The 26533-nt window shown below is 42.5% G+C and overlaps 1 protein-coding gene across 1 annotated transcript in view; it reads left to right on the top strand.

The window, feature by feature from the left end:
• LOC112070955 (KICSTOR complex protein SZT2-like) overlaps positions 1 to 26533 on the top strand; it is a 71872-nt gene that overhangs the window by 23321 nt on the left and 22018 nt on the right. Inside the window, exons 13-30 of the mRNA XM_070439187.1 lie at positions 7663 to 7815; positions 10061 to 10175; positions 10561 to 10760; positions 11135 to 11371; positions 11609 to 11687; positions 11992 to 12080; positions 12613 to 12781; positions 13035 to 13251; positions 13476 to 13673; positions 13868 to 13965; positions 17121 to 17259; positions 17594 to 17881; positions 18199 to 18406; positions 19642 to 19893; positions 20546 to 20673; positions 22565 to 22823; positions 23274 to 23448; positions 23549 to 23641. Of these exons, the coding sequence (XP_070295288.1) occupies positions 7663 to 7815; positions 10061 to 10175; positions 10561 to 10760; positions 11135 to 11371; positions 11609 to 11687; positions 11992 to 12080; positions 12613 to 12781; positions 13035 to 13251; positions 13476 to 13673; positions 13868 to 13965; positions 17121 to 17259; positions 17594 to 17881; positions 18199 to 18406; positions 19642 to 19893; positions 20546 to 20673; positions 22565 to 22823; positions 23274 to 23448; positions 23549 to 23641 (3097 nt within the window). The remainder of the gene's footprint in view (positions 1 to 7662; positions 7816 to 10060; positions 10176 to 10560; positions 10761 to 11134; positions 11372 to 11608; positions 11688 to 11991; positions 12081 to 12612; positions 12782 to 13034; positions 13252 to 13475; positions 13674 to 13867; positions 13966 to 17120; positions 17260 to 17593; positions 17882 to 18198; positions 18407 to 19641; positions 19894 to 20545; positions 20674 to 22564; positions 22824 to 23273; positions 23449 to 23548; positions 23642 to 26533) is intronic.

A 26533-nucleotide genomic window follows, 5' to 3' on the forward strand; every position in this document is an offset into this window, starting at 1 on the left:
AATAATTCTAAATAACAAACTGGCTTTATTTACAAATTAGTAACAATGTCTCACCGCATGTTCAAGAATAGCCTTTTTCTCACTAATTTTAAGTTTGAAAATGAAATCATCTCCAAAATATTGTTATTTTTTAAACAAAGGCGTTGTTATTATTATTATTGATTTAGAATTATATAAAAGCCCTTTGGATATTCTCAGATATATTATTAATAAGACAATACATATTGGTCATGGATCCCGAGTGGCGCACAATGGGACTGCCTTGCAGTTCTACAGCTGTATCCACCGAAAGCGCGCAAGGTTCAAGGCATGAGAGCAGGGGGCATGGGATGGACCGCAGAGCCGCGCGCAGAAGAGCGACCTAGCCCATGGGGAGGGGGAGGACCCCCACCCCGCCACACTGGCAAAACTTTAAGTGGCATTGCACTAATAATGGAGCTGACTAGGTAAACGTTCCCGCTGTTCTGTTCTTAGTGCCGGTCTGCATGTTCAAACTAAAACAATGTAACTAATAATGGCATCTTTATGCTTTCATTAATAAAATAATGATAAAAATACTCTTTCAAAATGCAGATGTTTGTTTAGTTATGGATCCATAACAAATTAATATGGCAATACATATCACTGAATTACAGAAATATCCTCCAATCCTCTGTATTTAATTATTGGCAGAGAGTCACGTCATACTTTTTGATATACTGTAGGCCTACCGTAAGCGACATGGGCCTCACTAGTGTTGAGTAATGTGCTGTTAATAGTGGTGTAGGTCTTATTTATTTAAAGAGCATATTGAAGTTAGAAGCAATAGGATTTGAAGTAATAGCCTACGACTATTTTAGCACCGCTTCGCGCTGCTCTGATACAAGCATGGGGACTGGTCTTGATAATTCAATGAGATTTTTATTTTCACTGAATCTCAGTTTGGGTATTGGTTAGACTAGAATTTGAAAATTAGGGTGTAGAAATGTTATGCTCTTAGTGAAACCTTTATTTAACTAGGCAAGTCAGTTAAGAACACATTCTTATTTACAAGGACAGCCTACTCCTTCCTCCCCATCTGGGAATTGTCTCCCGTGTGCCCGCAGGACACTGGATTCTTTAACTATATAGCCTAGTACTGTACACCCGACCGTCAAGTTGTACAGCGCTATGTTTTTCGTTCCATCCTGAGGTTTTTTCTTGGAATAGAAACACCATAATATTTATCAAATTAATTAACCAACTACCAGTCAATAGTTTGGACACCTACTCATTCCAGTTTTTTTTAAATATATATTTTTTAACTATTTTCTACATTATAAAATAATAGTAAAGATATCACAACTATGAATTAACACATATGGAATCAGTTAAGAAGAAATTCTTATTTACTATTTACAAGGACAGCCTACTCCTTCCTCCCCGTCGGGGAATTGAACCCTGGTCTCCCGCATGCCCACATTTTCTAGTGCAGACATTATTGAAGGCTTTCCAATGCTTCTCAAAGATGCCCTCTGGTGGTCAAACTAGCACTAACTAGCTTTAATGGTACCGGTGGTTCAAACTGAAATACGTGCCATAGAATTCTGCGGCACCATGCAAGCTGCGCCGCGGTACGCTGCAACTTTTAAAGGAGGAACCACTGTGGGCAGCAGCGTAGCCTAGTGGTTAGAGCGTTGGACTAGTAACCGAAAGGTTGCAAGATCGAATCCCCGAGCTGACAAGGTACAAATCTGTTGTTCTGCCCCTGAACAAGGCAGTTAACCCACTGTTCCTAGGCCGTCATTGAAAATAAGAATTTGTTCTTAACTGACTTGCCTAGTTAAATAAAGGTAAAATAAAAAATACTGAACAAAAATATAATCGCAATATATAAAGTGTTGGTTTCATGAGATAAAATAAAAGATCCCAGAAATGTTCCATACGCAAAAAAAACGTATTTCTCTCATGTTGTGCACAATTTTTTTTACCTCCCTGTTGCCAGATAATTTAATGTTAATTTCTCTACCATAAGCCGCCTCCAACATCGTTTTAAAGAATTTGGCAGTACGTCCAACCAGCCTCAAAACCGCAGATCACGTGTACCCACGCCAGCCCAGGACCTCCACATCTGTCTTTTTCACCTGCGGGATCATCTGAGACCAGCCACCTGGACAGCTGATGAAACTGTGGGTTTGTACAAGCGAAGAACTTCTGCACAAACTGTCAGAAACCGTCTCAAGGAAACTCATCTGTGTCCTCATCATCCTCACCAGGGTCTTGACCTGACTGTAGTTCGGGGTTGTAAATGACTTCAGTTGGCAAATGCTCACCTTCAGTGGTCACTAGCACGCTGGAGAAGTGTGCACTTCACAGATGAATCCCTGTTTCAACTGTTCCGGGCAGATGATGGCAGACAGCATGTATGGCGTTGTGTGGGCGAGCGGTTTGCTGATGTCAACGTTGTGAACAGAGTGCCCCATGGTTGTGGTGGGGTTATGGTATGGGCAGGCATAAGCTACGGTCAACGAACACAATTGCATTTTATCGATGGCAATTTGAATGCACAGAGATACCGTGACGAGATCCTGAGAATCATTGTCGTGCCATACATCCACTGCCATCCCCTCATGCTTCAGCATGATAATGCACAGCGCCATGTCGCAAGGATCTACACAGTTCCTGGAAGCTGAAAATGTGCCAGTTCTTCCATGGCCTGCATACTCACCAGACGTTGATCATGTATGGGATGCTCTTGAGTGATGTGTACGACAGCGTGTTCCAGTTTCTGCCAATATCCAGCAACTTCACAGCCATTGAATGGGACAACATTCCACAGGCCACAATCCACAGCCTGATCAACTCTATGCGAAGAGTTATGTCTATGTCACACTGCATGAGGCAAATGGTGGTAGCACCAGATACTGACTGGTTTTCTGATCCACACCCCTACCTTTAAAATAAAAATCACGTTCTCTGTGTCTAGGGCTGTGGCGGTCATAGAATTTTGTCAGAAGTTATTGTCATGCTTAGCATCTCCAGGCCTACACACATACAAGCCATTAATGCGCACCTTTTGGATCATCTACATTTAAAAAGTTGAATAAATCAGTTTAATATACATACCATCACAATAAATCCATTATTTATTGCTATGCGCCATGCCATAGGCCAGAGTTCCCCAATTGGCGGCCCAGTTATTATTATACATTTTCTATCTGTTTGGGCTTCTTGCGGTCAATTTGCAGTCTACAAATGACTTGTAATTATGTTCCGGTCCCCCGACCATCCACTCAAGTTAAACTTGTCCCGCGCCTGAATCTAGTTGATGATCCCTGCCATAGGCTGTAGACTTGTTCATTTAGCTCACAAGATATGCTTATATGTATGAGTCCTGTGACATTTTATTTTATAGTAAGAATAATATAATTGTACTTAGCTGAATAAAATAGAAAGGATATTTTTCCCATTACAGAGCAAGTGTGCATATGAACATTTTGAAACATGTCCTATATGCTAGATGTAGAGTTATTTGGCAACTTCAGTTGTGAATGATACAAACCTTAGAATGTCTTAGAAATCAAAACATATATGGCCTGCATGATGTGACTATAGACTATTGATGATTTGAGAAAGTATCAAAAAAAGCTTGTGCTCTGTTCCTTGCCCCAGACTGCATAGCTGTTCTCTCAAGTGATAATATTTTCACCCATCAAACTATTCTCAATTTAATCTTTACTAATATGTCAAATTAGTTTAGATTTAGAATGGCCCATTATCAAATGGGCAGGGGCAGGGGCAGGAACAGGGGCAGGGGAAAAAAGACAYGTCCTCTGTATGCACCCCAATAGCGAATGGAGCCCGCACGCTTTCCCACCGTTCTGTTTCGTAGGCTACTTCAGGTTTATAGTGGAGCATGTGCTTAATATGAGCAGCTGAGAAATACATATAAGAACACTTATTTCACTTCACACTGTTTAAGGAGCATGCTCTAGCTGCCCGACAGGTGATATTCCTGTTTAAGGAGCATGCTCTAGCTGCCCGACAGGTGATATTCCGCGCAAACTATGTATGCCATGGGCTCTCCAACATTGTTCATGCAGCTACCAGTCCTTAATTTGGGACAACAATTTAAATTTGTTAAGGAACATCGATAGTAACATGTTTTCGCAACGAAACATACTTTTGGCCATGTAGTGTGTGTGGACACCCGTTTCAAATGAGTGAATTCGGCTATTTCAGCCACACCCGTTTCTGACGGGTGTATAAAATCGAGTACACAGCCATGCAATCTCCCTAGACAAACATTGGGAGTAGAAAGGCCTTACCGAAGAGCTCAGTGACTTTTAACATGGCACCGTTATAGGATGCCACCTTTCCAACAAGACAGTTTGTCACATTTCTGGCCTGCTAGAGCTGCCCCGGTCAACTGTAAGTACTATTATTGTGCAGTGGAAAAGTCTAGAAGCAACAATGGCTCAGCCGCGAAGTGGTAGGCTACACAAGCTAACAGAATCGGACCGCTGAAGTGCGCGGCGCGTAAAAATAGTCTGTCCTCGGTTGCAAGACTCACTAAAGAGTTCTGAACTGCCTCTGGAAGCAATGCCAGCACAAGAACTGTTTGTTGGGAGCTTCATGAAATGGGTTTCAACGGCAGAGCAGCCATACACAAGCCTAAGATCACCATGCGCAATGCCAAGCATTGGCTGGAGTGGTGTAAAGCTTGCCGCCATTAGATTCTGGAGCAGTGGAAACGCGATCTCTGGAGTGATGAAATATGCTTCACCATCTGGCAGTCCGACCAATGAATCTGGGTTTGGCGGATGCCAGGAGAACGCTACCTGCCCGACTGCATTGTGCCAACTGTAAAGTTTGGTGGAGAGGAATTATAGTCTATGGCTGTTTTTCATGGTTCGGGCTAGGCGCCTTAGTTCCAGTGAAGGGAAATCTTAACGTTACAGCATGCAATGACATTCTAGATTATTCTGTGCTTCCAACTTTGTGGAAACAGTTTGGGGAWGGCCCTTTCCTGTTTCAGCTTGACAATGCCCCTGTGCACCAAGTGAGGTCCATACAGAAATGGTTTGTTGATCGGTGTGGAAGAACTTGACTGGCCTGCACAGAGCCCTGACCTCAACCCCATCGAACACCTTTGGGATGAATTGGAATGCTGACTGCAAGCCTGGCCTAATCGCCTAACATCAGTGCCGACCTCACTAATGCTCTTGTGGCTCAATGGAAACAAGTCCCCGCAGCAATGTTCCAACAGCTAGTAGAATGCCTTCCCAGAAGAGTGGAGGCTTTTATAGTAGCAAAGGGGGGACCAACTCCATATTAATGCCCATGATTTTGGAATGAAATGTTCGATGCCATGTAGTGTATTTCCCTAAACTGTTGACAGCCCGTCTGCACGCTCGAGAAAGTAGTAAAGGAGAGAGAGGAGGAGATGGAAACGCATGGTGGTTAGATATTCTGTATAGCTAAAAGTAATGTCACCCAATTGCTTATTAAAATATTTTTTTAAATCCCAATTACTAGGCTATTCAATATACATATATATATTCAAATACAATTCACTATTTGTAGACTAACTGTAAGCCACCCTGCACAATCAATGAACCAACAGCATCACCTAGGGCTGTACGTTCTCTCCCAGACTCATGGATAGACATTTTGGAGCATAAGATAACCAGTCGATCCAGTATGCATAATAATACAGTCCACTCTCAAAGGCCATTACTCGACTTTGTGTAATTTTGGAGTATAGGCTAGACCAATTAAGACCAAAGACATCTTAAATCAGTTTTTTCTATGTTTTTCTGCCATGTGTAATATGCCTTAGGCAATACAGTGCATTCCGAAAGTATTCAGGCCCCTTCCCTTTTTCCACATGTTATAGTCTTGATCAAAAATTGATGAAATAAAACATGTGCTCATCAATCTACACACCATACCAAATAATGACCAAGCAAAAACTTTTTTTCTTCTTTTATTTTGTAGGGGAAAAAATAAATAGACCCTTTGTTATGAGACTCGAAGTGCATCCTGTTTCCATTGATCATCCTTGATGTTTCTACAACTTGATTGTATAAGGTCTCACAGTTGACAGTGCATCTCAGAGCAAAAACCAAGCCATGAGGTCAAAGGAATTGTCCGTCAGCTCCGAGACAGGGTTGCGTCGAGGCACAGATCTGATGGGTACCAAAAAACGTCTGCAGCATTGAAGGTCCCCAATAACACAGTGGCCTCCATCATTCTTAAATGGAATATGTTTTGAACCACCGAGACTCTTCCTAAAGCTGGCCGCCCGGCCAAACTGAGCAATCGGGGGAGAAGGGCCTTGGTCAGGGAGGTGACCAAGAACCCGATGGCCACTCTGACAGAAGTCCAGAGTTCCTCTGTGGAGATGGGAGAACCTTCCAAAAGGACAACCATCTCTGCAGCATTCCACCAATCAATCCTTTATTGTAGAGTGGCAGCCTGCTTGAAGTTTGCCAGAAGGCACCTAAAGGACTCTCAGACCATGAGAAACCAGATTATCTGACCTCATGAAACCAAGATTGAACTCTTTGGCCTGAATGCCAAGTGTCACATCTGGAGGAAACCTGGTAAAGCGTGGTGGTGGTAGCAGCATCATGCTGTGGGGATGTTTTTCAGTGGCAGGGACTTGGAGACTATTCAGGATCGAGGGAAAGATGAACGCAGCAAAGTACAGAGAGATCCTTCATGAAAACTTGCTCCAGAGTGCATAGGACCTCAGACTGGGTTGAAGGTTCACATTCCAACAGGACAATTACCCTAAGCACACAGCCAAGACAACGCAGGAGTGGCTTTGAATGTCCTTGAGCGGCCCAGCCAGAGCCTGGACTTGAACCTGATTTGAACATCTCTGGAGAGACTTGAAAATAGCTGTGCAGCGACGCTCCCCATCCAACCTGACAAAGCTTGAGAAGATCTGCAGAGAAGAGTGGGAGAAACTCCCCAAATACAGTTGTGCCAAGCTTGTAGCGTCATACCCATGAAGACTTGAGGCTGTAATTGCTGCTAAAGGTGCTTCAACAAATTACTGAGTTAAGGGTCTGAATACTTAATATATGTAAATGTGTTTCTTCAAAAATAAAAAAAACTGTTTTTGTTTTGTCATTATGGGGTATTGTGTATAGATTGACGATGAAAAAAATAATTGTAATCAATTTTCGAATAAGTTTGTAACGTAACAAAATGTGGAAAAAGGGAAGGGGTCTGAATACTTTCCGAATGCACTGTATATTGCATCACTGCACAATCATAATTTTAATTCATAATCGTAAAATAAAAAAATCGGGCTTGGGCTCATAAGCCTATGCATAAGCTCTAATATGCATATTCAAGTTTTTAATTGATCATCACCTGCGAAAAAGCTGTCTTTGGTTGCATTAGACTTTGAAACAACACCCACAATGATCATGTCTTACACTGTTTAAACCTGCTGTTGAACTTTGTTCTTCAAATTCATCATCACAGTGTGGTGAGTTTTAAAAGTAGGATAGGCCTACTGTTTTTGATGTGATTTTCGATAGCATTTACATTGATGTCACTGGTTAGAGGGTCATTAGAGCTCTGAGTATCAATTATATGTTTGTTCAGTGTAGAATACTATATGTAGGGATTTTACCTTCCTTTTTTTCTCACAGTCAGTATCAAAGTGGTCTTTTCTCTCTGCAGGCCTTTGCCCAAGCACCTTCACACTGCCGGTAGTAACGGGCGGTTTAGCACCATCCAGTGTCGTATCTCTCACTCAGCCCTCACCTCCCTACTGAGGGACTGGAGCAGCTTCGTTCTGGTGGAGGGATACTCATACGTCAAGCTCATATACAGGTAAGGAGGAATAGAGACTAATGGTAAATAGTTCACAATGTGGAATGAGACAGACCTGAGTTCAAATAGTATTATTATTTTCTTTCAAATTCTTAAAGGGATACGTCAAGTTTTTGGCAATAAAGATCTTTAGCTACTTCCCCAGAGTTGGCTAAACTCATGGATACTATTTTTATGTCTCTGCTTGCAGTTTGAAGGAAGTTGCTAACTAGCGTTAGCGCAATTTCTAACTAGCGTTAGCGCAATGACTGAGAATCTACAGCATTGGCACGCGAAACTGCCTCTAACTTCTGTACAACCCTTGAAATATCTATAGTACCAGTCCAAAGTTTGGACACACCTACTCATTCAAGGGTTTTTCTTTATTTGTACTATTTTCTACATTGTAGAATAATATTGAAGACATCAAAACTATGAAATAACACATATGGAATCATGTAGTAACCAAAAAAGTGAAGAATCTCAAATATAAAATATATTTTGATTTGTTTAACAAAGTACCCACCCTTTGCCTTGATGACAGCTTTGCACACTCTTGGCATTCTGTCAATCACCAGCTTCATGAGGTAGTCACCTGGAATGCGTTTCAATTTACAGGTGTGCCTTGTTAAAGTTAATTTGTGGAATTTCTTTCCTTAATGCGTTTGTGACAAGGTAGGGGTGGTATACAGAAGATAGCCCTATTTGGTAAAAGACAAAGTCCATATTATGGCAAGAACAGCTCAAATAAGCAAAGATAAACGACAGTCCATCATTACTTTAAGACATGAAGGTCAGTCAATGTGGAACATTTCAAGAACTTTGAAAGTTTCTTGTGCAGTCGCAAAAACCATCTGTCTCTGATGAAACTGGCTCTCATCAGGCCTTCATGGTCAAATTGCTGCAAAGAAACCACTACTAAAGGACACCAATAAGAAGAAGAGACTTGCTTGGGCCAAGAAACATGAGCAATGGACATTAGACCATTGGAAATCTGTCCTTTGGTCTGATGAGTCCAAATTTTAGATTTTTGGTTGCAACCGCCATGTGTTTGTGAAACGCAGAGTAGGTGAATGGATGATCTCTGCATGTGTGGTTCCCACCGTGAAGCATGATGGTGTGGGGGTGCTTTGCTGGTGACCCTGTCTGTGATTTATTTAGAATTCAAGGCACACTTAACCAGCATGGCTACCACAGCATTCTGCAGCGATACGCCATCCTATCGTGTTTGCACCTAGAGGGACTATCATTTGTTTTTCAACAGGACAATGACCCAACACACCTCCAGGTTGTGAAAGGGATATTTGACCAAGAAGGAGAGTGATGTTGTGCTGCATCAGATGACCTGGCCTCCACAATCACCTGACCTCAACTGAATTGAGATGGTTTGGGATGAGTTGGACTGCAGAGTGAAGGAAAAGCAGCCAATAAGTGCTCAGGCTATGTGGGAACTCCTTCAAGAGTGCTGAAAAAGCATTCCTCATTAAGCTGGTTGAGAGAATGCCGAGAGTGTGAAAAGCTCTCATCAAGGCAAAGGGTGGCTACTTTGAAGAATCTAAAATATATTTTCAGTTGTTTAAAACTTTTTTTGTTTGCTACATGATTCCATAGTTGTTATTTCATAGTTTTGATGTCTTCACTATTATTCTACAATGTAGAAAATAGTAACTTGAAGGAGCTGGTACAGTTTTGCCTTGAAGAATGGGCAAAAATCCCAGTGACAAGCTTATAGAGACATACCCCAGGAGACGTTCAGCCGTAATTGCTGCAAAAGGTGGCTCTGCAAAGTATTGACTTTGGGGGGGGGGATCCGTTTTTTTTGGTCTTATTTCTTGTTTGTTTCACAATAAAAAATATTTTGCATCTTCAAAGTAGTAGGCATGTTGTGTAAATCAAATTATACAAACCCCCAACAAATCTGTTTTAGTTCCAGGTTAAGGCCACAAAATAGGAAAAATGGTAAGGGGGTGAATACTTTCGCAACCCACTATAGATAAAGGGCTTCATTGCCCTTTAAGTATTTAAAAGAAAATATATATACTATTTGAACCTAGGTCTGTCTCACTCCTTCATCGCTAAAATCTCAATTCATCCCTTTTAAACTGATTGAATGAACCAATGGAAAAGTCTCAAAGGCAAACCCACTTGAAGCATATTCAATCACATGCACAAAGTATTTGAAAGAAAACATTCTATTTAAACCCTTGTCAGGATTGAGATACAGTACATGACTTGAGTAAGATTTTAATGAATGTCCTGTCCCCAGTGCCTCTGACCAGCCCCCCAACTCCTTCTATCTGGTGCGTCTGATCTCCAAGCTCCCATGTATGGTTCTGAGGCTGGGCTTTCCTATCGGAACCCTGGCCCACACCAGGAACAAGGTACTTGACATGGTCTACACACCAAAAATACTTTTAAATTTTTTTGAATAGATKATATATTTTTAATCTCGAGCTGTTCTTATTTCTCCTCACTGTATATGGTACTAACAAGCAGAGAGAAGTGTTTAGTACAAACTTGTGTGACTAGTAAAATATGTCACTCACTTGGTGAAAACATGACACCTTTTTCTCAGAATGCTGCAGACATCTGTTGGTATGACCTTTTGTTGCCATTTGTGTCAATGTTGTTTGTTAACTCATGGCTGAAGATGCTAGACTAATTCCTGAAATGCTAATTAAGGTAAGTGAACTAAACAGCTGTCTGTGAGGGAACTAACCTATCCTATTCTTCAGCTCAACCTTTTCTCTGCCCTCCATCTTCTAGATAGTGGATGAGTTGCGGGAGCAGATCCTGAGGCTTCGCTTCCCTCAGCGCATCCGGAACAAGGAGGCTACGCCCAAGAGGAAGATTCTGGGGCACGCCTCCCGCTCCAAGTCCCCTCCTCTCCCTACTTCCAAACCTGCGTTGTCTGACCGGCCATGTATGGTTGTCCTCAACAAACCTCTGGAGAAACTGCTCATCAGGTCAATGGAATGTATTCAGATTTGTGCCTTGAGCATGGAAGTTACCCAGCAGGCACAACTGATTTGAAATAATGCTGGTTAACTTGCCATACCAAAGCAATCGGATGGTAGCATTTCAATTTACAGTCCTGTTTTCAAAGAAACAATCAAGTTTATTGATTTACTTATTGCTGTGTAATTACCATTTTATAATGTMATTTCTTAGGAAATATCTGGTTTCTGTACTGTAAAATTAAGTGATTCCAATTTATATGTTTTCTTTCACGTGGCTTTTTACTGTAGATTACAATTATTGAGGTCACGAGACATAAAGCATCAGATTTGTTTGCATTATGAGTGCTCTGAATCTAACAGTGTCCAATCTCCCCCTGTAGCTACGATAAGCTCCCGTCAGACTTCCGGATGCCCTTCATTCTGAACATGGAGAACTTCACCCAGCTCCCCAGAATGACCGGGCCCCTCAGTATGGCAGCCAATCGCGCAGCCTCGTCCACCCTAGCGTCTCTTTCGCGCTACTTTCTCCACCAGCGCTGGGTCTGGACGGTGCAGGGCGGCCTTGGATCTACCGTTCCCCTGCAGGCTGTGGCTCATATACTGTCCATGCTGTCTGAGTGAGTCCCCCTGGCATATTTAATGTTACCTGTATCATGCACTATGTATGTAATATTTTTGATGTGCTTTACACCTGTTTACCTGAATATCTATATGCTGGCATGCTTTATGACACAGAAATACTTTCCTGATGGATACAAGTCATCATTGTCATATCAGGGAGCTGTTAGGAAGTTCTTAGGGGTAGTAACGTCTTGTGACATGTTACCTGAAAGTGTGTTTTGATGGTCCTCCAGGATTCGCCTCTCTGAGGGCTTTCATTTTGCTGCCAGTGGAGATGGCGTAGTCAACATGGTGACTGAACTGCCAATGAAGGTGAGAGTAGAATGCTGACTGGCACTTAGAGACAAAGTATTTACTGAACTCATTACAAAAACAGTCCTTCAAGCCGATATGAACAGTTTGTACACACATTTTACAGAATGAAGTAAAATTGTTCAATCTAAACCAAACAAAACTCATGTATCATTATCTACATTAACACTGCAAAGATTAGGCCACACACATACACATATTCTTATCTGGACATATTGAGGCCAGACAGTTTACTGCACAGTGTTTGCATTGAATTCCTATACAAATCTCATGGTAAGAATGACTTGTGATGCTGTGCCTGTAGGGGATGCCAGAGRCGGTGGACGGAGAGAGTCACACCTGTATTGTCCAGTATATCCTGTTTCCACCTCACTCCACCTCTACCAAGGACAGGTGAGACTGAATTCTATTAAGTATTTAGCCACTGGTTCTATTGCTTTATTCCACACGTTCCACAATTTCAACACGTTCTCCAACATTATCTTCATATATTATCCAACAGTTGCAGTTCTAAGAACAGTTACTTTTATTTCTAAGAACACTTTATAAGAACACTTTTGTTTCTGAGAACACTTTTATTTATGAGAACTATTACTTTTATTTATGAGAACTATTACTTTTATAAGGACTATAACCTTTATTTATGAGAACACTTATTTTTATTTATGAGAACACTTTTATTTATGAGAACACTTTTATTTATGAGAACACTATTTATGAGAACACTATTTGAGAACACTATTTTTAACAACTGTAACCTTTATTTATAAGAACTGTTTTTTTTTTTACCGTTTGAATGCTTTGGTGCACGTTGCCATTGGGTATATTTCGCTGGTTATTTAGTCAGTTAATTGTGCTATTGCTGAATAAGCTTCCGTATGTCTCCTCCTGTCCTGACCCCTTGTCTTCTATCATGGGTCTCCAGTTTCTCCACAGACGATGACAATGATACAGAGGTGGAGGCCATCGATGTGGACACAGGGCTCAACCTGGTGACCGAGTGTTGGGTTGAGCCTCAGAGTAGGACAGTATGGAGCCCCAGAGACCAACACAGACACTTCCAGGAGCTCACCTACCAGGAGATACCCCAGGCGGTCAGTACCAATCGATCAATCAATGAAATTGGTCTTCTTATATTAGCAGTTGTCAGCTGTTGTCAAAGGTAGCTAGCTATTCAGTAGTAAAATCGCTGGGAGTTCCAATTCATGCGTTTGTATAGTATTACAATACTTATGAAGAGATGAGGTAAAGTTGAAATGTGTGTACAGATACGGCCAGAGGAGGAACGACTCTACGTCTGGATCCTCTCATCATTTGATTGTAGAAGTGAGTTAACTTTGTCCACAGATTTTCCCCCGGGATCTGGCCTCTGTGTCCACCATGATGACGTTTGAGTACCTGAGCCAGCTGTGCCAGAACAAGGAGCAGGTGTACCCGCCCGTCGGGGCAGGGGACCCCCCACCCTCTGAGGACTGCATCCACACCATTCCCTTCCAGTTTGACCTCATTGAGCTGCTGCCCAAGTGCCAACAGATAGAGATCTTCTTCCTCACTCTCAGCAGAGGTGAATGTTATAATGTCCTCAAGATCAAACATTTTTCCAACATGAATTGATAAATTGTGGCAAGTTTTGCTAATAGCCCAAATATGGGTCCCTCCTACTCTTCGTCCAACACCTTAGCCATTTATACCCCAAGAGGTCCAAACGTCTTGACATGGTCACTACGTGTTGTCGCTACAATATTATGAAGATGAAAAGTAATGAAAATGTATTTGTTTGTATTGCAGTGGAGAATGAGGTGTCCCAGGGTGCCCCCTACCTGCCCAACGAACTCCTGCTTAGTCTGTTCCACAGCAGCTTGCAAAACGAGCTCAGTGACCGGGAGATCACATTGGTTGACCACGAAAACGTCACCTTCATGCATCACATCTTAGACAGGGAACGAGACGGACATATTGCACCCTTCTCTCTACCTGTCATCAGAGGTAGGCATTCTAAATGTATGCTTCTGCTGTAAATTTGCTTGCTCTTTGGAGTCTAGACTGAGTTAATGTAAAGCACTTTATAAACACATGTTGACTGAATGAAAACAACAAAATCCTGCTCATGATTGTTTTACTTATGTAACATTTTATACTCCTGCACAAAATGACTTTTCTTTGTTACCTTCTCTCGACAGAGGAGTGCCTGAAACCTCCAGAGAGACAGGACACGGTGATGTCATTCCAAACTATAGAGAACAGTAAAGAAGTGACTGGATCCACCAGTACCCTGCAGGTAATCAATCAATCAAATTTAATTTAGAAAGCCCTTCTGATATCAGCTGATGTCACAAAGTGCTGTACAGAAACCCAGCCTAAAATCCCAAACGGCAAGCAATGTAGGTGTAGAAGCATGGTGCATCCTGGTAACGCACGTGTCCAGATGGAATTTGTGTTTGTGGCCCTGGCAACTGGACCTTTTTTAGAACAAAATTATTTTGGTCTTACTGAGATTTACTGTCAGGGCCCAGGTCTGACAGAATATGTGCAGAAGATCTAGGTGCTGTTGTAGGCCCTCCTAGGTAGGTGATAGACGCACCAGATCATCAGCAAACAGTAAACATTTGACTTTAGATTCTAGTAGGGTGAGACCGGGTGCTGCAAACTGTTTTAGTGCCCTCACGAATTCGTTGATATATATGTTAAAGAAGGTGGGGCTTAAGCTGTATCCCTGTCTCACCCCACGGGCCTGTGGAAAGAAACGTTTTTTTCCTTTTCTATTTTAACCGTACACTTGTTGCTTGTGTACATGTATTTTATAATGTCGTATGTTTTTCCCCCAACACCACTTTCCATCAATTTGTATAGCAGACCCTCATGCCAACTTGAGTCAAAGGCTTTTTTTGAAATCAATAAAGCATGAGAAGACTTTTGTTTTGGTTTTGTTTGTTTTTCAATTTGGGTGTGCAGGGTGAAGGCGCATATCCCACGGTAGTAATTGGGGTCAAATTTGTCTCCACTTTTGTGGATTGGGGTGATCAGTCCTTGGTTCCAAATATTGGGGACAATGCCAGAGCTAAGGATGATGTTAAAGAGTTTTAGTATAGCCAATTGGAATTTGTTGACTGTATATTTTATAATTTCATTGAGGATACCATCAACTCCACAGGCCTTTTTGGTTTTTTATTTTGTCCTGTAGTTCATTCAATGTAATTGGAGAATCCAGTGGGTTCTGGTAGTCTTTAGTAGTTGATTCTAAGATTTTTATTTGATCATATATATGTTTTAGCTGTTCTTTGTTATAGGGCCAAAAAGATTGTAGAAGTGGTTTAACCATACATCTCCATTTTGGATAGATAACTCTTAGTGTTGTTGTTTAGTGTTTCCAATTTTTCAAGAAGTGGTTAGAGTCTATGGATTCTTCAATTACATTGAGCTGATTTCTGTGCTGTTCTTTTTCCGTAGTGTATTTCTGTATTGTTTTAGTGATTCACCATAGCGAAGGCGTAGACTCAGGTTTTCTGGGTCTCTAAGTTCTTGGTTTCTCAATTTCTTTCTTGGGTATTTGCATTCTTCATCAAACCATTTATCATTGTTAATTTTCTTCGGTTTTGTGTTTGACAGTTTTAGATTTGATAGAGAAGCTGAGAGGTCAAATACACAGTTTAGGTTTTCTACTGCCAAGTTTACACCTTCACTATTACAGTGGAACTTTTTGTTCAGGAAGTTGTCTAAAAGGATTGAATTTATTGTTGCCTAATTGTTTTTGGTAGGTTTCCACACTACATTCTTTCAGGGGAACGAGCAATGCCGTTCGTTCACAAATGTGGTTCACATTTTTATATATATATTTTTTGTACTTTTTTTCCCCTTCACATTTTCAAACAGTCCATTTATATTTTCCAATGGGGCTATACATTTGGGTGAGTTTTTTTTCTCGTCTGAGTAGCCTTGTTTCACTGCCAAAAATAAAATGAAACCATCTAGTGTTCAGCAAAATAACAACACAATGTCAAATACAGATAGCCTAGTCAAATAATTAACATCCAATTACATTAACCGTTACTCTCTCTCGGGAATTCCACTAAAGGTCCGTATGTAGCCAAACATAGCTGCTGCTCATGTTGGTATCTGTACTGATGGCGCAAAAGCCATGACAGGGAGATATAGTGGAGTGGTAACGCATGTGCAAGCAGTTGCTCCCGACGCCACTTGTGTACACTGCAGCATCCACGAGAGGCTCTTGCTGCCAAGGGAATGCCCGACAGCCTGATACGTTTTGGACACTACAGTGAAAATGGTTAACTTTGTTAAAGCAAGGCCCCTGAACTCTCATGTATTTTCTGCACTATGCAATGATATGGGCAGCGACCATGTAACACTTTTACAACATACAGAAGTGGGCTGTTTATCAAGGGGCAAAGTATTGACACGTTTTTTTGAATTGAGAGAAGWTCTTAAAGGTTTCTTTACTGACCATAATTTTTACTTGTCTGACTGCTTGCATGATGACGTGATTCTTCCACGACTGGCCTATCTGGGTGATGTTTTTTCTCACCTGAATTATCTGAATCTAGGATTACAGGGACCGCAACTATATTCAATGTGCAGGACAAAATTGAGGCTATGATTAAGAAGTTGGAGCTCTTCTCTGTCTGCATTAAAAAGGACAACACACAGGTCTTCCCATCATTGTATGATTTTTTGTGTGCAAATGAACTCAAGCTTACGGACAATGTCAAATGTGATACAGCGAAGCACCTGAGTGAGTTGGATGCGTAATTACGCAGGTACTTTCCCGAAATGGATGACACAAACAACTGAATTCGTTATCCCTTTTATTCCCTGCCTCCAGTCCACTTACCGATATCTGAACAAGAGAGCCTCATCAAAATTGCAACAAGCGGTTCTGTGAAAATTGAAATTAATCAGAAACCTAGAGAGGAACTAGGCTATGAGGTGTGGCCAGTCCTCTTCTGGTTGTGCCGGGTGGAGATTATAACAAAACATGGCCAAGATGTTCAAATGTTCACAGTGGTTGTAGAGGATGCAACAGGTCAGGTTATTAACCTGCACCCTTCAGGTTATTAACTTGTACCCTTCAGGTAGTAACTTGTACCCTTCAGGTAGTAACTTGTACCCTTCAGGTAGTAACTTGTACCCTTCAGGTAGTAACTTGTACCCTTCAGGTAAACCTTTTAACCAGTCTGCCTTCTCTCTTTGAGGAGAGAAATCCAGAAGGTTCCTCCTTGGCGTTGAGATCAGTTTTATGAAACGCAAAAACAATGTAAAACCACCAATGTGGTTCTGCTTTTGGTGTCCAGGCATGTTTTACACTACCCTCTTCTTCCTCTCATTATTGAAGCTTTGTCCTCCTTGGGAAATACTCCTTTTGTCTATTCTATTTTGTAACACTTGTCATCTCTGTGCGTTTGTCCCCTCTTTCGTCAGAGTTTCAGCAATGCAGACCTGGTGGACGAGGAGTCAGTCCCAGTGGAGAGGGATGGGTCTACCCCTCAGTGGAAGTGTTACGCCAAGTACATCAGCCCCCAACAGATCCTCCTCACCTTCCTCCCTGACACCTTCACAGGTAGGCCTGGTATGCTATACCCCCTGTTTCTTTCTGGGAACTGGTCTAGTCACAGGTAGATAAAATCCACTTCTGTGCTCTGCTGTATTTGTCTGATGTGCAAATAGGACAGAATTACAACTCTTTCTACTCATTACTCAAGTGKGGGCTCTGCTCTAGTCATATGAATCCTATGTATTTAGGCTAGCTACCAGCCTAGTATCATGTGCTAGTTTTAACTGATTGTGACCTGCTTATCACCAGAAAGTGGTATTGCTACAGTGCCGTGTGTTTTATAGATGTTAGTAACATTACCGTGTCAATAAAGCTCTGAGCGTTGTTGTTTTCTCTGCAGATGTCCAGATGTTGATGTCATCTGGGCTGGATACAGAGCCCCAGGGTAATGGAGAGGATGATGACACCCTGATTATCAGCAACAAATCACAGGCCGATTCTCACTCTGTCTCCACCAATGGGCTGGATGGTGGGTTGACTGGCRAGCTGATGTCCCCTCTGCTTTCCCCTGGTGGTGGTGGTCCTGTGGGACCCCGGTCGCGCCTGCTCTCCCCTGGATCTGGGAGCTCCACGATGGAGCATGACAACTGGGAGAGCCGGCCCTCTGAGCCAGAAAATGGCACTAAAGGTGCATTTATATTATTCTTAGTCTGTTGCTTCCAACATACTTACCTCCTCACCAACCCCATCTCTACCCCTCTCTCTCTCTCTCTCTACCTCTACCGCTCTCCCTCCCTCTACCTCAGCAATAACATAATATTACTGTTGTGGAAGGGAAAGGATGGGGCTCCCAGAACAAATTGTGTTTATTTTGCTTTCTGGCGTCACGCTGAAATGAATCCCCCCTCTCTAGTTGTAGCTGTAAATTATTCTCTCTCTACCCCTCTCTCCACTTCTCTCTCTTTCTCCCTCCTTTCCCGCTCTCTCTATCCCTCCCTCTCTCAGGTGTGGATGAGAGGGATGGGGTGCAGTTTGCTGAGCCCCAGAAGGGAGACTTCCACATCACGTTCAGTAGCCAGGTGTACCAGCAGAGCTCAGGGGACCTGTCTCATCCGTGCTGCCCTGTATACGTCTATAACTGTTCCCTGGACTCTCTGAAGGACCAGCTAGTCCATCCCCACTTCAACAGGCAGCCAAGGGACATCTTCTTCAGGTATCCAGTAACACACACACTTGGGCTACTGATGGGGAGCACATCTGTGTTCAATAGTATTTGTTTTCTTTCAAGTACTTTATCTGCACTTGATTGAGCTTGCCTGACACCATGGAACTAATCTTTGCTTTGAGGGGATAGGGGATGGGACCAATACGGTTGAGAAGGAGGTGAGGGGAAAGGATGCAAGGAGTCATGGAAAGATTAACTGAGCTGTGGTGTTTCGGATCGGTGCCTGTGGGAGGAGCTTAGGCCTAATTACATGCTCCCATCTCTGTTTTCAGACCAGGGAGAGGCTCCTGGGGTTGAGTAAATCACTATCTCACTCCAGGCTTGTGTTGCTATGGGGATGTTGGTATCTACCTCCAGAGAAGACTGTCGCCTCTAGACATACTTGAAGGCTTGACTCCACAAAGCATGACCCTTATATTTGCTGGAGCTCCTAGCTTCTTTTAGGAGGCCGTCTCTCTGTCTACAGTCATGTACTAATGGGTAGAACTGCCAAAAGTCAACATGTCTGCTGTGTGAACTGGCAATATCTTACTTATTGTAGGTTCCCCGGTTCTTGCAGTTAGGGTYGTTTTGTCTGAGATTTGCAGACCCTACTAGCATTGTGCTATGACAATCTCTCCTCTTAGCCTATGATAAAAACTTTTTTTTTTATGGATAAACAAGTTTCTTTGTACTCTTTTTTTTGTCATTGTGAAATCTGGGAATTATACACTTGTGTATCATGGTACATGTTTGACTGTGTTGACCTCCGATGAACATTAGACACAAAGTATTGCCATATTGGATACATTTTCTTAACTGCTTATTTCCCCACTTAAAAAGCATTCTTTGGAGCTCTAATGTTGTGGAGTGTCCCCTTAACCTCAAGTGAATAGACTTTAACAGCAGCCTCTTCACCTCAATGCATAATGCAGCATTATATGGAGCTGGACTGTGTGTTTCTTTTTCTAACGGAGATTAAAGATCAGAGATTTGTGTTTTTTATGACTTGTGATTAGAGACTGTGTTTGTAAGGAGATATGCAGCGTGTTAAAATAACTGTTATATTTAATGATTAGGCTATGCTCCCTCCTTTCTACGGCTTGTATGGTTCTCTGACAGATTTACTACTGGGCTTCCTGATTCTGAGTGTGCTTCTCTTCCTCTTATTCTGTAACGGTGTTGGTGTGGTTGTGCGTGTGTGTCTCTGTCTGTCTGATGTCTGTCCCCTTCCCTCCCAACAGGTCTCTATCTCAGGAACGCAGCAGCACCTCCTCCTGGACAGACCTGATGTCGCAGCCTCATAAACACAAGGAACTGGCCAACTACTGCAGCCTGCTACAGGAGCACTACAACCACAGCTATGTCAAAGGTAATGCACTACCACCACAGCTACGTCAAAGGCAATGCACTACCACCACAGCTACGTCAAAGGCAATGCACTACCGCCACAGCTACGTCAAAGGCTATGCACTACCGCCACAGCTACGTCAAAGGTAATCTCAGAACCAATAATTAAATCTTGATTTGAACCAATTCTATATTAAAATCTTTGATTCTGGGGGTGGAAGATTNATGGATAAACAAGTTTCTTTGTACTCTTTTTTTTGTCATTGTGAAATCTGGGAATTATACACTTGTGTATCATGGTACATGTTTGACTGTGTTGACCTCCGATGAACATTAGACACAAAGTATTGCCATATTGGATACATTTTCTTAACTGCTTATTTCCCCACTTAAAAAGCATTCTTTGGAGCTCTAATGTTGTGGAGTGTCCCCTTAACCTCAAGTGAATAGACTTTAACAGCAGCCTCTTCACCTCAATGCATAATGCAGCATTATATGGAGCTGGACTGTGTGTTTCTTTTTCTAACGGAGATTAAAGATCAGAGATTTGTGTTTTTTATGACTTGTGATTAGAGACTGTGTTTGTAAGGAGATATGCAGCGTGTTAAAATAACTGTTATATTTAATGATTAGGCTATGCTCCCTCCTTTCTACGGCTTGTATGGTTCTCTGACAGATTTACTACTGGGCTTCCTGATTCTGAGTGTGCTTCTCTTCCTCTTATTCTGTAACGGTGTTGGTGTGGTTGTGCGTGTGTGTCTCTGTCTGTCTGATGTCTGTCCCCTTCCCTCCCAACAGGTCTCTATCTCAGGAACGCAGCAGCACCTCCTCCTGGACAGACCTGATGTCGCAGCCTCATAAACACAAGGAACTGGCCAACTACTGCAGCCTGCTACAGGAGCACTACAACCACAGCTATGTCAAAGGTAATGCACTACCACCACAGCTACGTCAAAGGCAATGCACTACCACCACAGCTACGTCAAAGGCAATGCACTACCGCCACAGCTACGTCAAAGGCTATGCACTACCGCCACAGCTACGTCAAAGGTAATCTCAGAACCAATAATTAAATCTTGATTTGAACCAATTCTATATTAAAATCTTTGATTCTGGGGGTGGAAGATTTCAAATTTGAACTAAAGGGAACAGGAAAGGAAGTCTCCATCCCTCTCAAAGCCTCTGCCAAAGACTGTCGCCAGTGCCTTCCTTGTCCCCTATGTCAGATTATGCAAGTATCGCTGACAGACGTTAACATTTATGGTAAACATCCTGTCATGAGTCTACGTCAAAGGTGACTAGTCCAGTCTGACTGCTTAATCATTCTGTGTAGCTAGTATTTGACCAGACGTCACAAAACCCTTAACTGCTCAGGAAATGAAATGCTGTGCTTCTCTGCTCTGGCTCGTAAATGACTGAGGCATAGAGGAGACCAATGATACTTTTCCCTGCTTTATGACACTAAAGGGAAATGAGATGGGAGGAGAGGTGTGCATGGGGGTCCTGTGTGGCTCAGTTGGTAGAGCATGGCGCTTGCAACGCCAAGGTTGTGGGGTTCGATTCCAAGGGGGACCAGTAACAAAGGAAGTATGTATGCACTCACTACTGTAAGTTGCTCTAAATGAGAGCATCTGCTAAATGACCAAAATGTAAAAAAGATGATTATTGGCTCGTAGCTGACTATCTCAGCGGGTCCCAAATGGCACCATATTCCCTATATAGTGCGTTACTTTTGACAAGAGCCCTATATGCCTGTGACTTCTTGATACACATACAGGCAGGCCCTTCAATAGCACCTCCACTTTTACCGAGACGTGTTTAAGCTGTCATTTCAGGAGTGGCTATTCAGAAGTGTCTGTAAACACACACACACACTAGAAGACTTACATTGGTGCACGTTTCCGGTGCTGACTGTCATGCAGATATAGTGATGCCATGGCAGCATCTCTTCTCTCACTGCTGAGTCGAGAGGTTAACCCAAAATCTATACCCTGTGGTACTGAAAATGCATCATTCATTTTATTTGGATGTAGTTTATAAAAAATGTATTGACTAATTTGTTAGGGTTTATTTCCTTTTTTTATCGATCTTGTCTCATCGCTGAAACTCCCCAACGGGCTCGGTAGAGGCGACGGTGGATTCATGCATCCTCCGAAACATGACCTGTCTAACCGCGCTCCTTAACACCCGCCAGCTTAACCCAGAAGCCAGCCACACCAATGTGTCGGAGGAAACACCGTACAACTGGCGCCCAGGGTCAACCTGCAGGTGCCCGGCTCGCCACATGGAGGCGCTAGAGCCAAGTAAAGCCCCCGTGGCCAAACCCTCCCCTAACCAGGATGACGCTAGGCCAATTGTGCGCTGTCCTATGGGACTCCCGGCCACGGCCGGTTGTGGCACAGCCCGGGAATGAACCTGGGTCTGTAGTAACTCCTCTAGCGGACCGCTGCGCCCACTCGGCCCTTATTTCCTCATTTTTAAATAAAATATAGACGTGGTAGATTTATTGTGCTGTACTTGGCTGATCTAAACGTAGAATAGTTTGTCAGATTCGTATTTGAGAATGTAGGGGAAGGTTGTGATGATGTAATAGCTCAGTGTGGGGCTCTTTCTCAATGAATCTTTCCTCAATTCCTCACATCCTGTCTCATCACCTCCTATTCAGATCATATTGGAAGAGGTCCACTTGTAAGTTCTCCTTTAATGCAGTTGAGAAGGAGGCGAAGAGATGAGACGTGAGGAATCGTGGAAAGATTAATTAAGACACAGCAGGCGTGTATTTGAAGTGTGTGAGTGTGTGTTCTCTCCATTCCTCAGGTGTGTACCGCAGCCTACAGCAGTCCTACAACATCAGTTCCCAGGACGTGTTGACAGCCATGGACTACTGTGAGGAGTCTCTCCAGGAGATAGACATCACTTCCTTCCTCCAGACACTCTGCGGACACATCCGGGAGTTCCAGGAGAGCCATGGAGACGGAGGGGTAAGGGTTCACAGCAGCACCCCTTCCACCTTCACCATCGGAGATGCAGAGGAGGACCGGCTTGCCAAGAGGGGACCCATGGCCTCCTCATCCAGGTACTACTGGGACCTACAGAGCTGTTATCCGTTTAAAAAAGTTGAAATACTTGATGTGTGCTTGACTGGCATGTTGTCTCCGGCTGGAGCAGCCTTGTAATTACCAAATAAATTCCATCAATCAAACAATCTTGAGTTTGCACTTTTAGGACTGTCCTTGACAAATTAAAACCAAGGTCAGTTGACGTATTTAAAATATTTGATATACATATTTGACCCAGGTCTGCTACAAAATGATCTGCATGGACACATGGGGAAAGAGCATGTTATCTGACCTTGGTCAAGAGCTGAATTCACACAGAGTGGGTCCCTTCAAGACCTTTGGGACACAAACAAACATTTTGTTTTGGTTTGGTTGGTTGGTTTGTTTTGGTACATGTTGGGTTCAGGCCATTGATTGCCAGTAGTGAATGGTGCTCTAAGTAAACATGATGACCTTGTATCTGCAAGTATTGAGATGGAGGACGTGAGTGAGGCAGAGTCCAGAGGGAAGACTTTGGCCCCCACCTCCTGGCTAGGCCTGGACGAACCCCCCAGGACCACCAGGATACCAGAGTTCCCTCTGTCCCTCCTCTACCTGCAGCAGAAGTGTGAGCTCTTCCCTGACCTGCACAAAATCATACAGGTAAACAACTGAAGGATAGAGGATGTAGAAATGGATTGTTACAATTTGATATTCTTGTTATAGAACAGTTTTAAAGATAGCTAATGCCTGTATTCAACAGGACAAATTCATGGAAATTAGTGCTCAGTACTTCAAGACCGTACCTTCTCATCCCCACTACTTCTACTACTGCCCAGCATCATCGAAGAAAGAGGTATGTGTATGTTATAGTGTTGTCACGATACCAACATTTTACTAATGATACGATACCAGGCCAAGTATCATGATAACCAGTAGTGTCGCAATACCACGGGTGGAAAAAATTCAGTGGCCTAGCATCCTGTTTGCCCTGTCATCCGAACACTTGTTCCCGTTTTCTAAATGTTATGCGCATGTGCTATGCAAAAACCTGTCAATGATATTAACACTTCTACTCAATACAACACATATTGAATTAACTTGACACTGTTCACTGTATCATAGAATACTACATGGTGGCTGATTTGCTCATATTTACAAAGGCCTACCTGTGATTTGGCTGGAGGAATTGGAGCAAGGAATATATACTGGACATGCATAATGATCTGCATGTCAATGTGAAAACACTGCATGAAACCTTCTTTACTCTTCAGTTAACCCTCCCTCCCTCTCATAAACACACTCGCTCTCCCACAAACACATACACAAATGTTAGGCACCCAACAGAATTTAAGGAGCACCAGAAGGAGTATTCCCCCGCCCCCAAAAATWAAAACTTTCCTGAACCAACACTTGCACTTGACCCCCTCACTCCCCTTTCTAGCTCTGACTTTGCTGATAGCTACTTTGAGGAGAAGTGTACTTACTATTCCAGTGACATGTGCTTGTCCCACCTAGCTATCTTAAGATGAATGCACTAACTGAGCGTCTGGTAATTGACTAAAATGTCAAATGTAAAACGATGTGGTTTAGACTTCTATTTGGCCCATATGAATCGTACCTTTTTAAAGCACATCTCATGAGTAGCAGACCCTTTTCCTTTCTTCTGGTGCCAATCAAATGTGCCTTATCTACTGTCAAGTTACCAGGTTGTTAGCTAGCTAGGTAACATGGCTGAACAACGCTGTTTGTTATCAAAACAATTTAGTTACCCAGGGTTAGTTTAAAACAGCCTACGACATGGTTTGTGAAGTTATATAAAATTYGCTCAGGAATAAAAATGGTAGCTCTGGTAATGCACTCAGTATACTAAACATTAGGAACACTTTCCTAACATTGAGTTGGCTGGATGTTCTTTGGGTGGACAATTCTTGATACACACAGGAAACTGTTGAGCTTTAAAAATCCAGCAGCATTTCTTGACACAAACCGGTACGCCTGGCACCTACCATACCCCGTTCAAAGGCACTTAAAAATAAATCTTGCCCATTCATCCTCTGAATGGCACATATACACAATCCATTTCTCAATTGTCTCAAGGCTTGAAAATCCTTATTTTACYTGTCTCATCYCCTTCATTGACACTGATTTTGAAGTGGATTTAACAAGTGACATCAATAAGGGATCATAGCTTTCACCTGGTCAGTCTGTCATGGAAGGAGCAGGTACAGTTGAAGTCGGAAATGTACATACACCTTAGCCAAATACATTTAAACTCAGTTTTTCACAATTCCTGACATTTTAATACAAATTCCCTGTCTTAGGTCAGTTAGGATCACCACTTGATTTTAAGAATGTGAAATATAAGAATGATAGTWGAGTGATTTATTTCAGCTTTTATTTCATTCATCACATTCCCAGTGGGTCAGAAGTTTACATACACTCAATTAGTATTTGGAAGCATTGCCTTTTAARTTGTGTAATTCAGGTAGCCTTTCACAAGCTTCCCACATTAAGTTGGGTGAATTTTGGCCCATTCCTCCTTACAGAGCTGGTGTACCAGAGTCAGGTTTGTAGGCCTCCTTGCTCGCACACGCTTTTTCCGTTCTGCCCACACATTTTGTATAGGATTGAGGTCAGGGCTTTGTGATGGCCACTCCAATAACTTGACTTTGYTGTCCTTRAGCCATTTTGCCACAACTTTGGATKTATGCTTGGGGTCATTGTCCATTTGGAAGACCCATTTGCGACCRAGGTTTATTTTCCTRACTGATGTCTTGAGATGTTGTTTCAATATATCCACATAATTTTCCTCCCTCATGATGCCATCTATTTTGTGAAGTGCACCAGGCCTCCTGCAGCAAAGCACCCCCACCAACATGATGCTACCACCCTGTGCATCCGGTTGGATGGTGTTCTTTGGCTTGCAAGCCTGCCCTTTTCCTCAAACATAACAATGTCATATGCCAAATAGTTATAGTTTTTGTTTCATCAGACCAGAGGACATTCTCCCAAAAGTACGATCTTTGTCCCCATGTTGCAGATGCAAACCGTAGTCTGGCTATTTTATGTGGTTTTGGAGCAGTGGCTTTTCCTTGCTGAGCGGCCTTTAGTATGGCGATATAGACTCGTTTTTACTGTGGATATATAGATGCGTTTTGTACTGTTTCCTCCAGCATCTTCAAAGTCCTGTTGTGTTGTCTGGGATTGTTGCACTTTTCCCACCCAAGACGTTCATCTCTAGCGAGACAGAAAACGTCTTCTTCCTGAGCGTTATGATGGCTGCTGGTCCATGGTGTTTATAATTGCATTATATTGTTGTACAGATGAATTGTGTACCCTAAGGCGTTTGAAATTGCTCGCAGGTGAACCAGACTTGTGAGGTCTACAATTGTTTCTGAGGTCTTGGCTGAATTCTCTTGAATTTTCCCATAGAGTCAGGCAAGGAGCACTGGTTTGACGGTAGGCTTGAAATACATCCACAGGTACACCTCCAATTGACTCAAATTATGTCAATTAGCCTATCAGAAGCTTCTAAAGCCAGACATCATTTTCTGGAATTTTCCAAGCTGTTTAAAGCCACAGTCAACTTAGTGTATGTAAACTTTCTGACCCCACTGGAATTGTGATACAGTGAATTATAAGTGAAATAATCTGCCTGTTAACAATTGTTGGAAAAATTACTTGTCATGCACAAAGTAGATGTTCCTAACTGACTTGCCAAACTATAGTTTGTAACTTCTTACGG

Source organism: Salvelinus sp. IW2-2015, unplaced genomic scaffold, assembly GCF_002910315.2.
Source record: "Salvelinus sp. IW2-2015 unplaced genomic scaffold, ASM291031v2 Un_scaffold1467, whole genome shotgun sequence".
NCBI lineage: Eukaryota > Metazoa > Chordata > Actinopteri > Salmoniformes > Salmonidae > Salvelinus > Salvelinus sp. IW2-2015.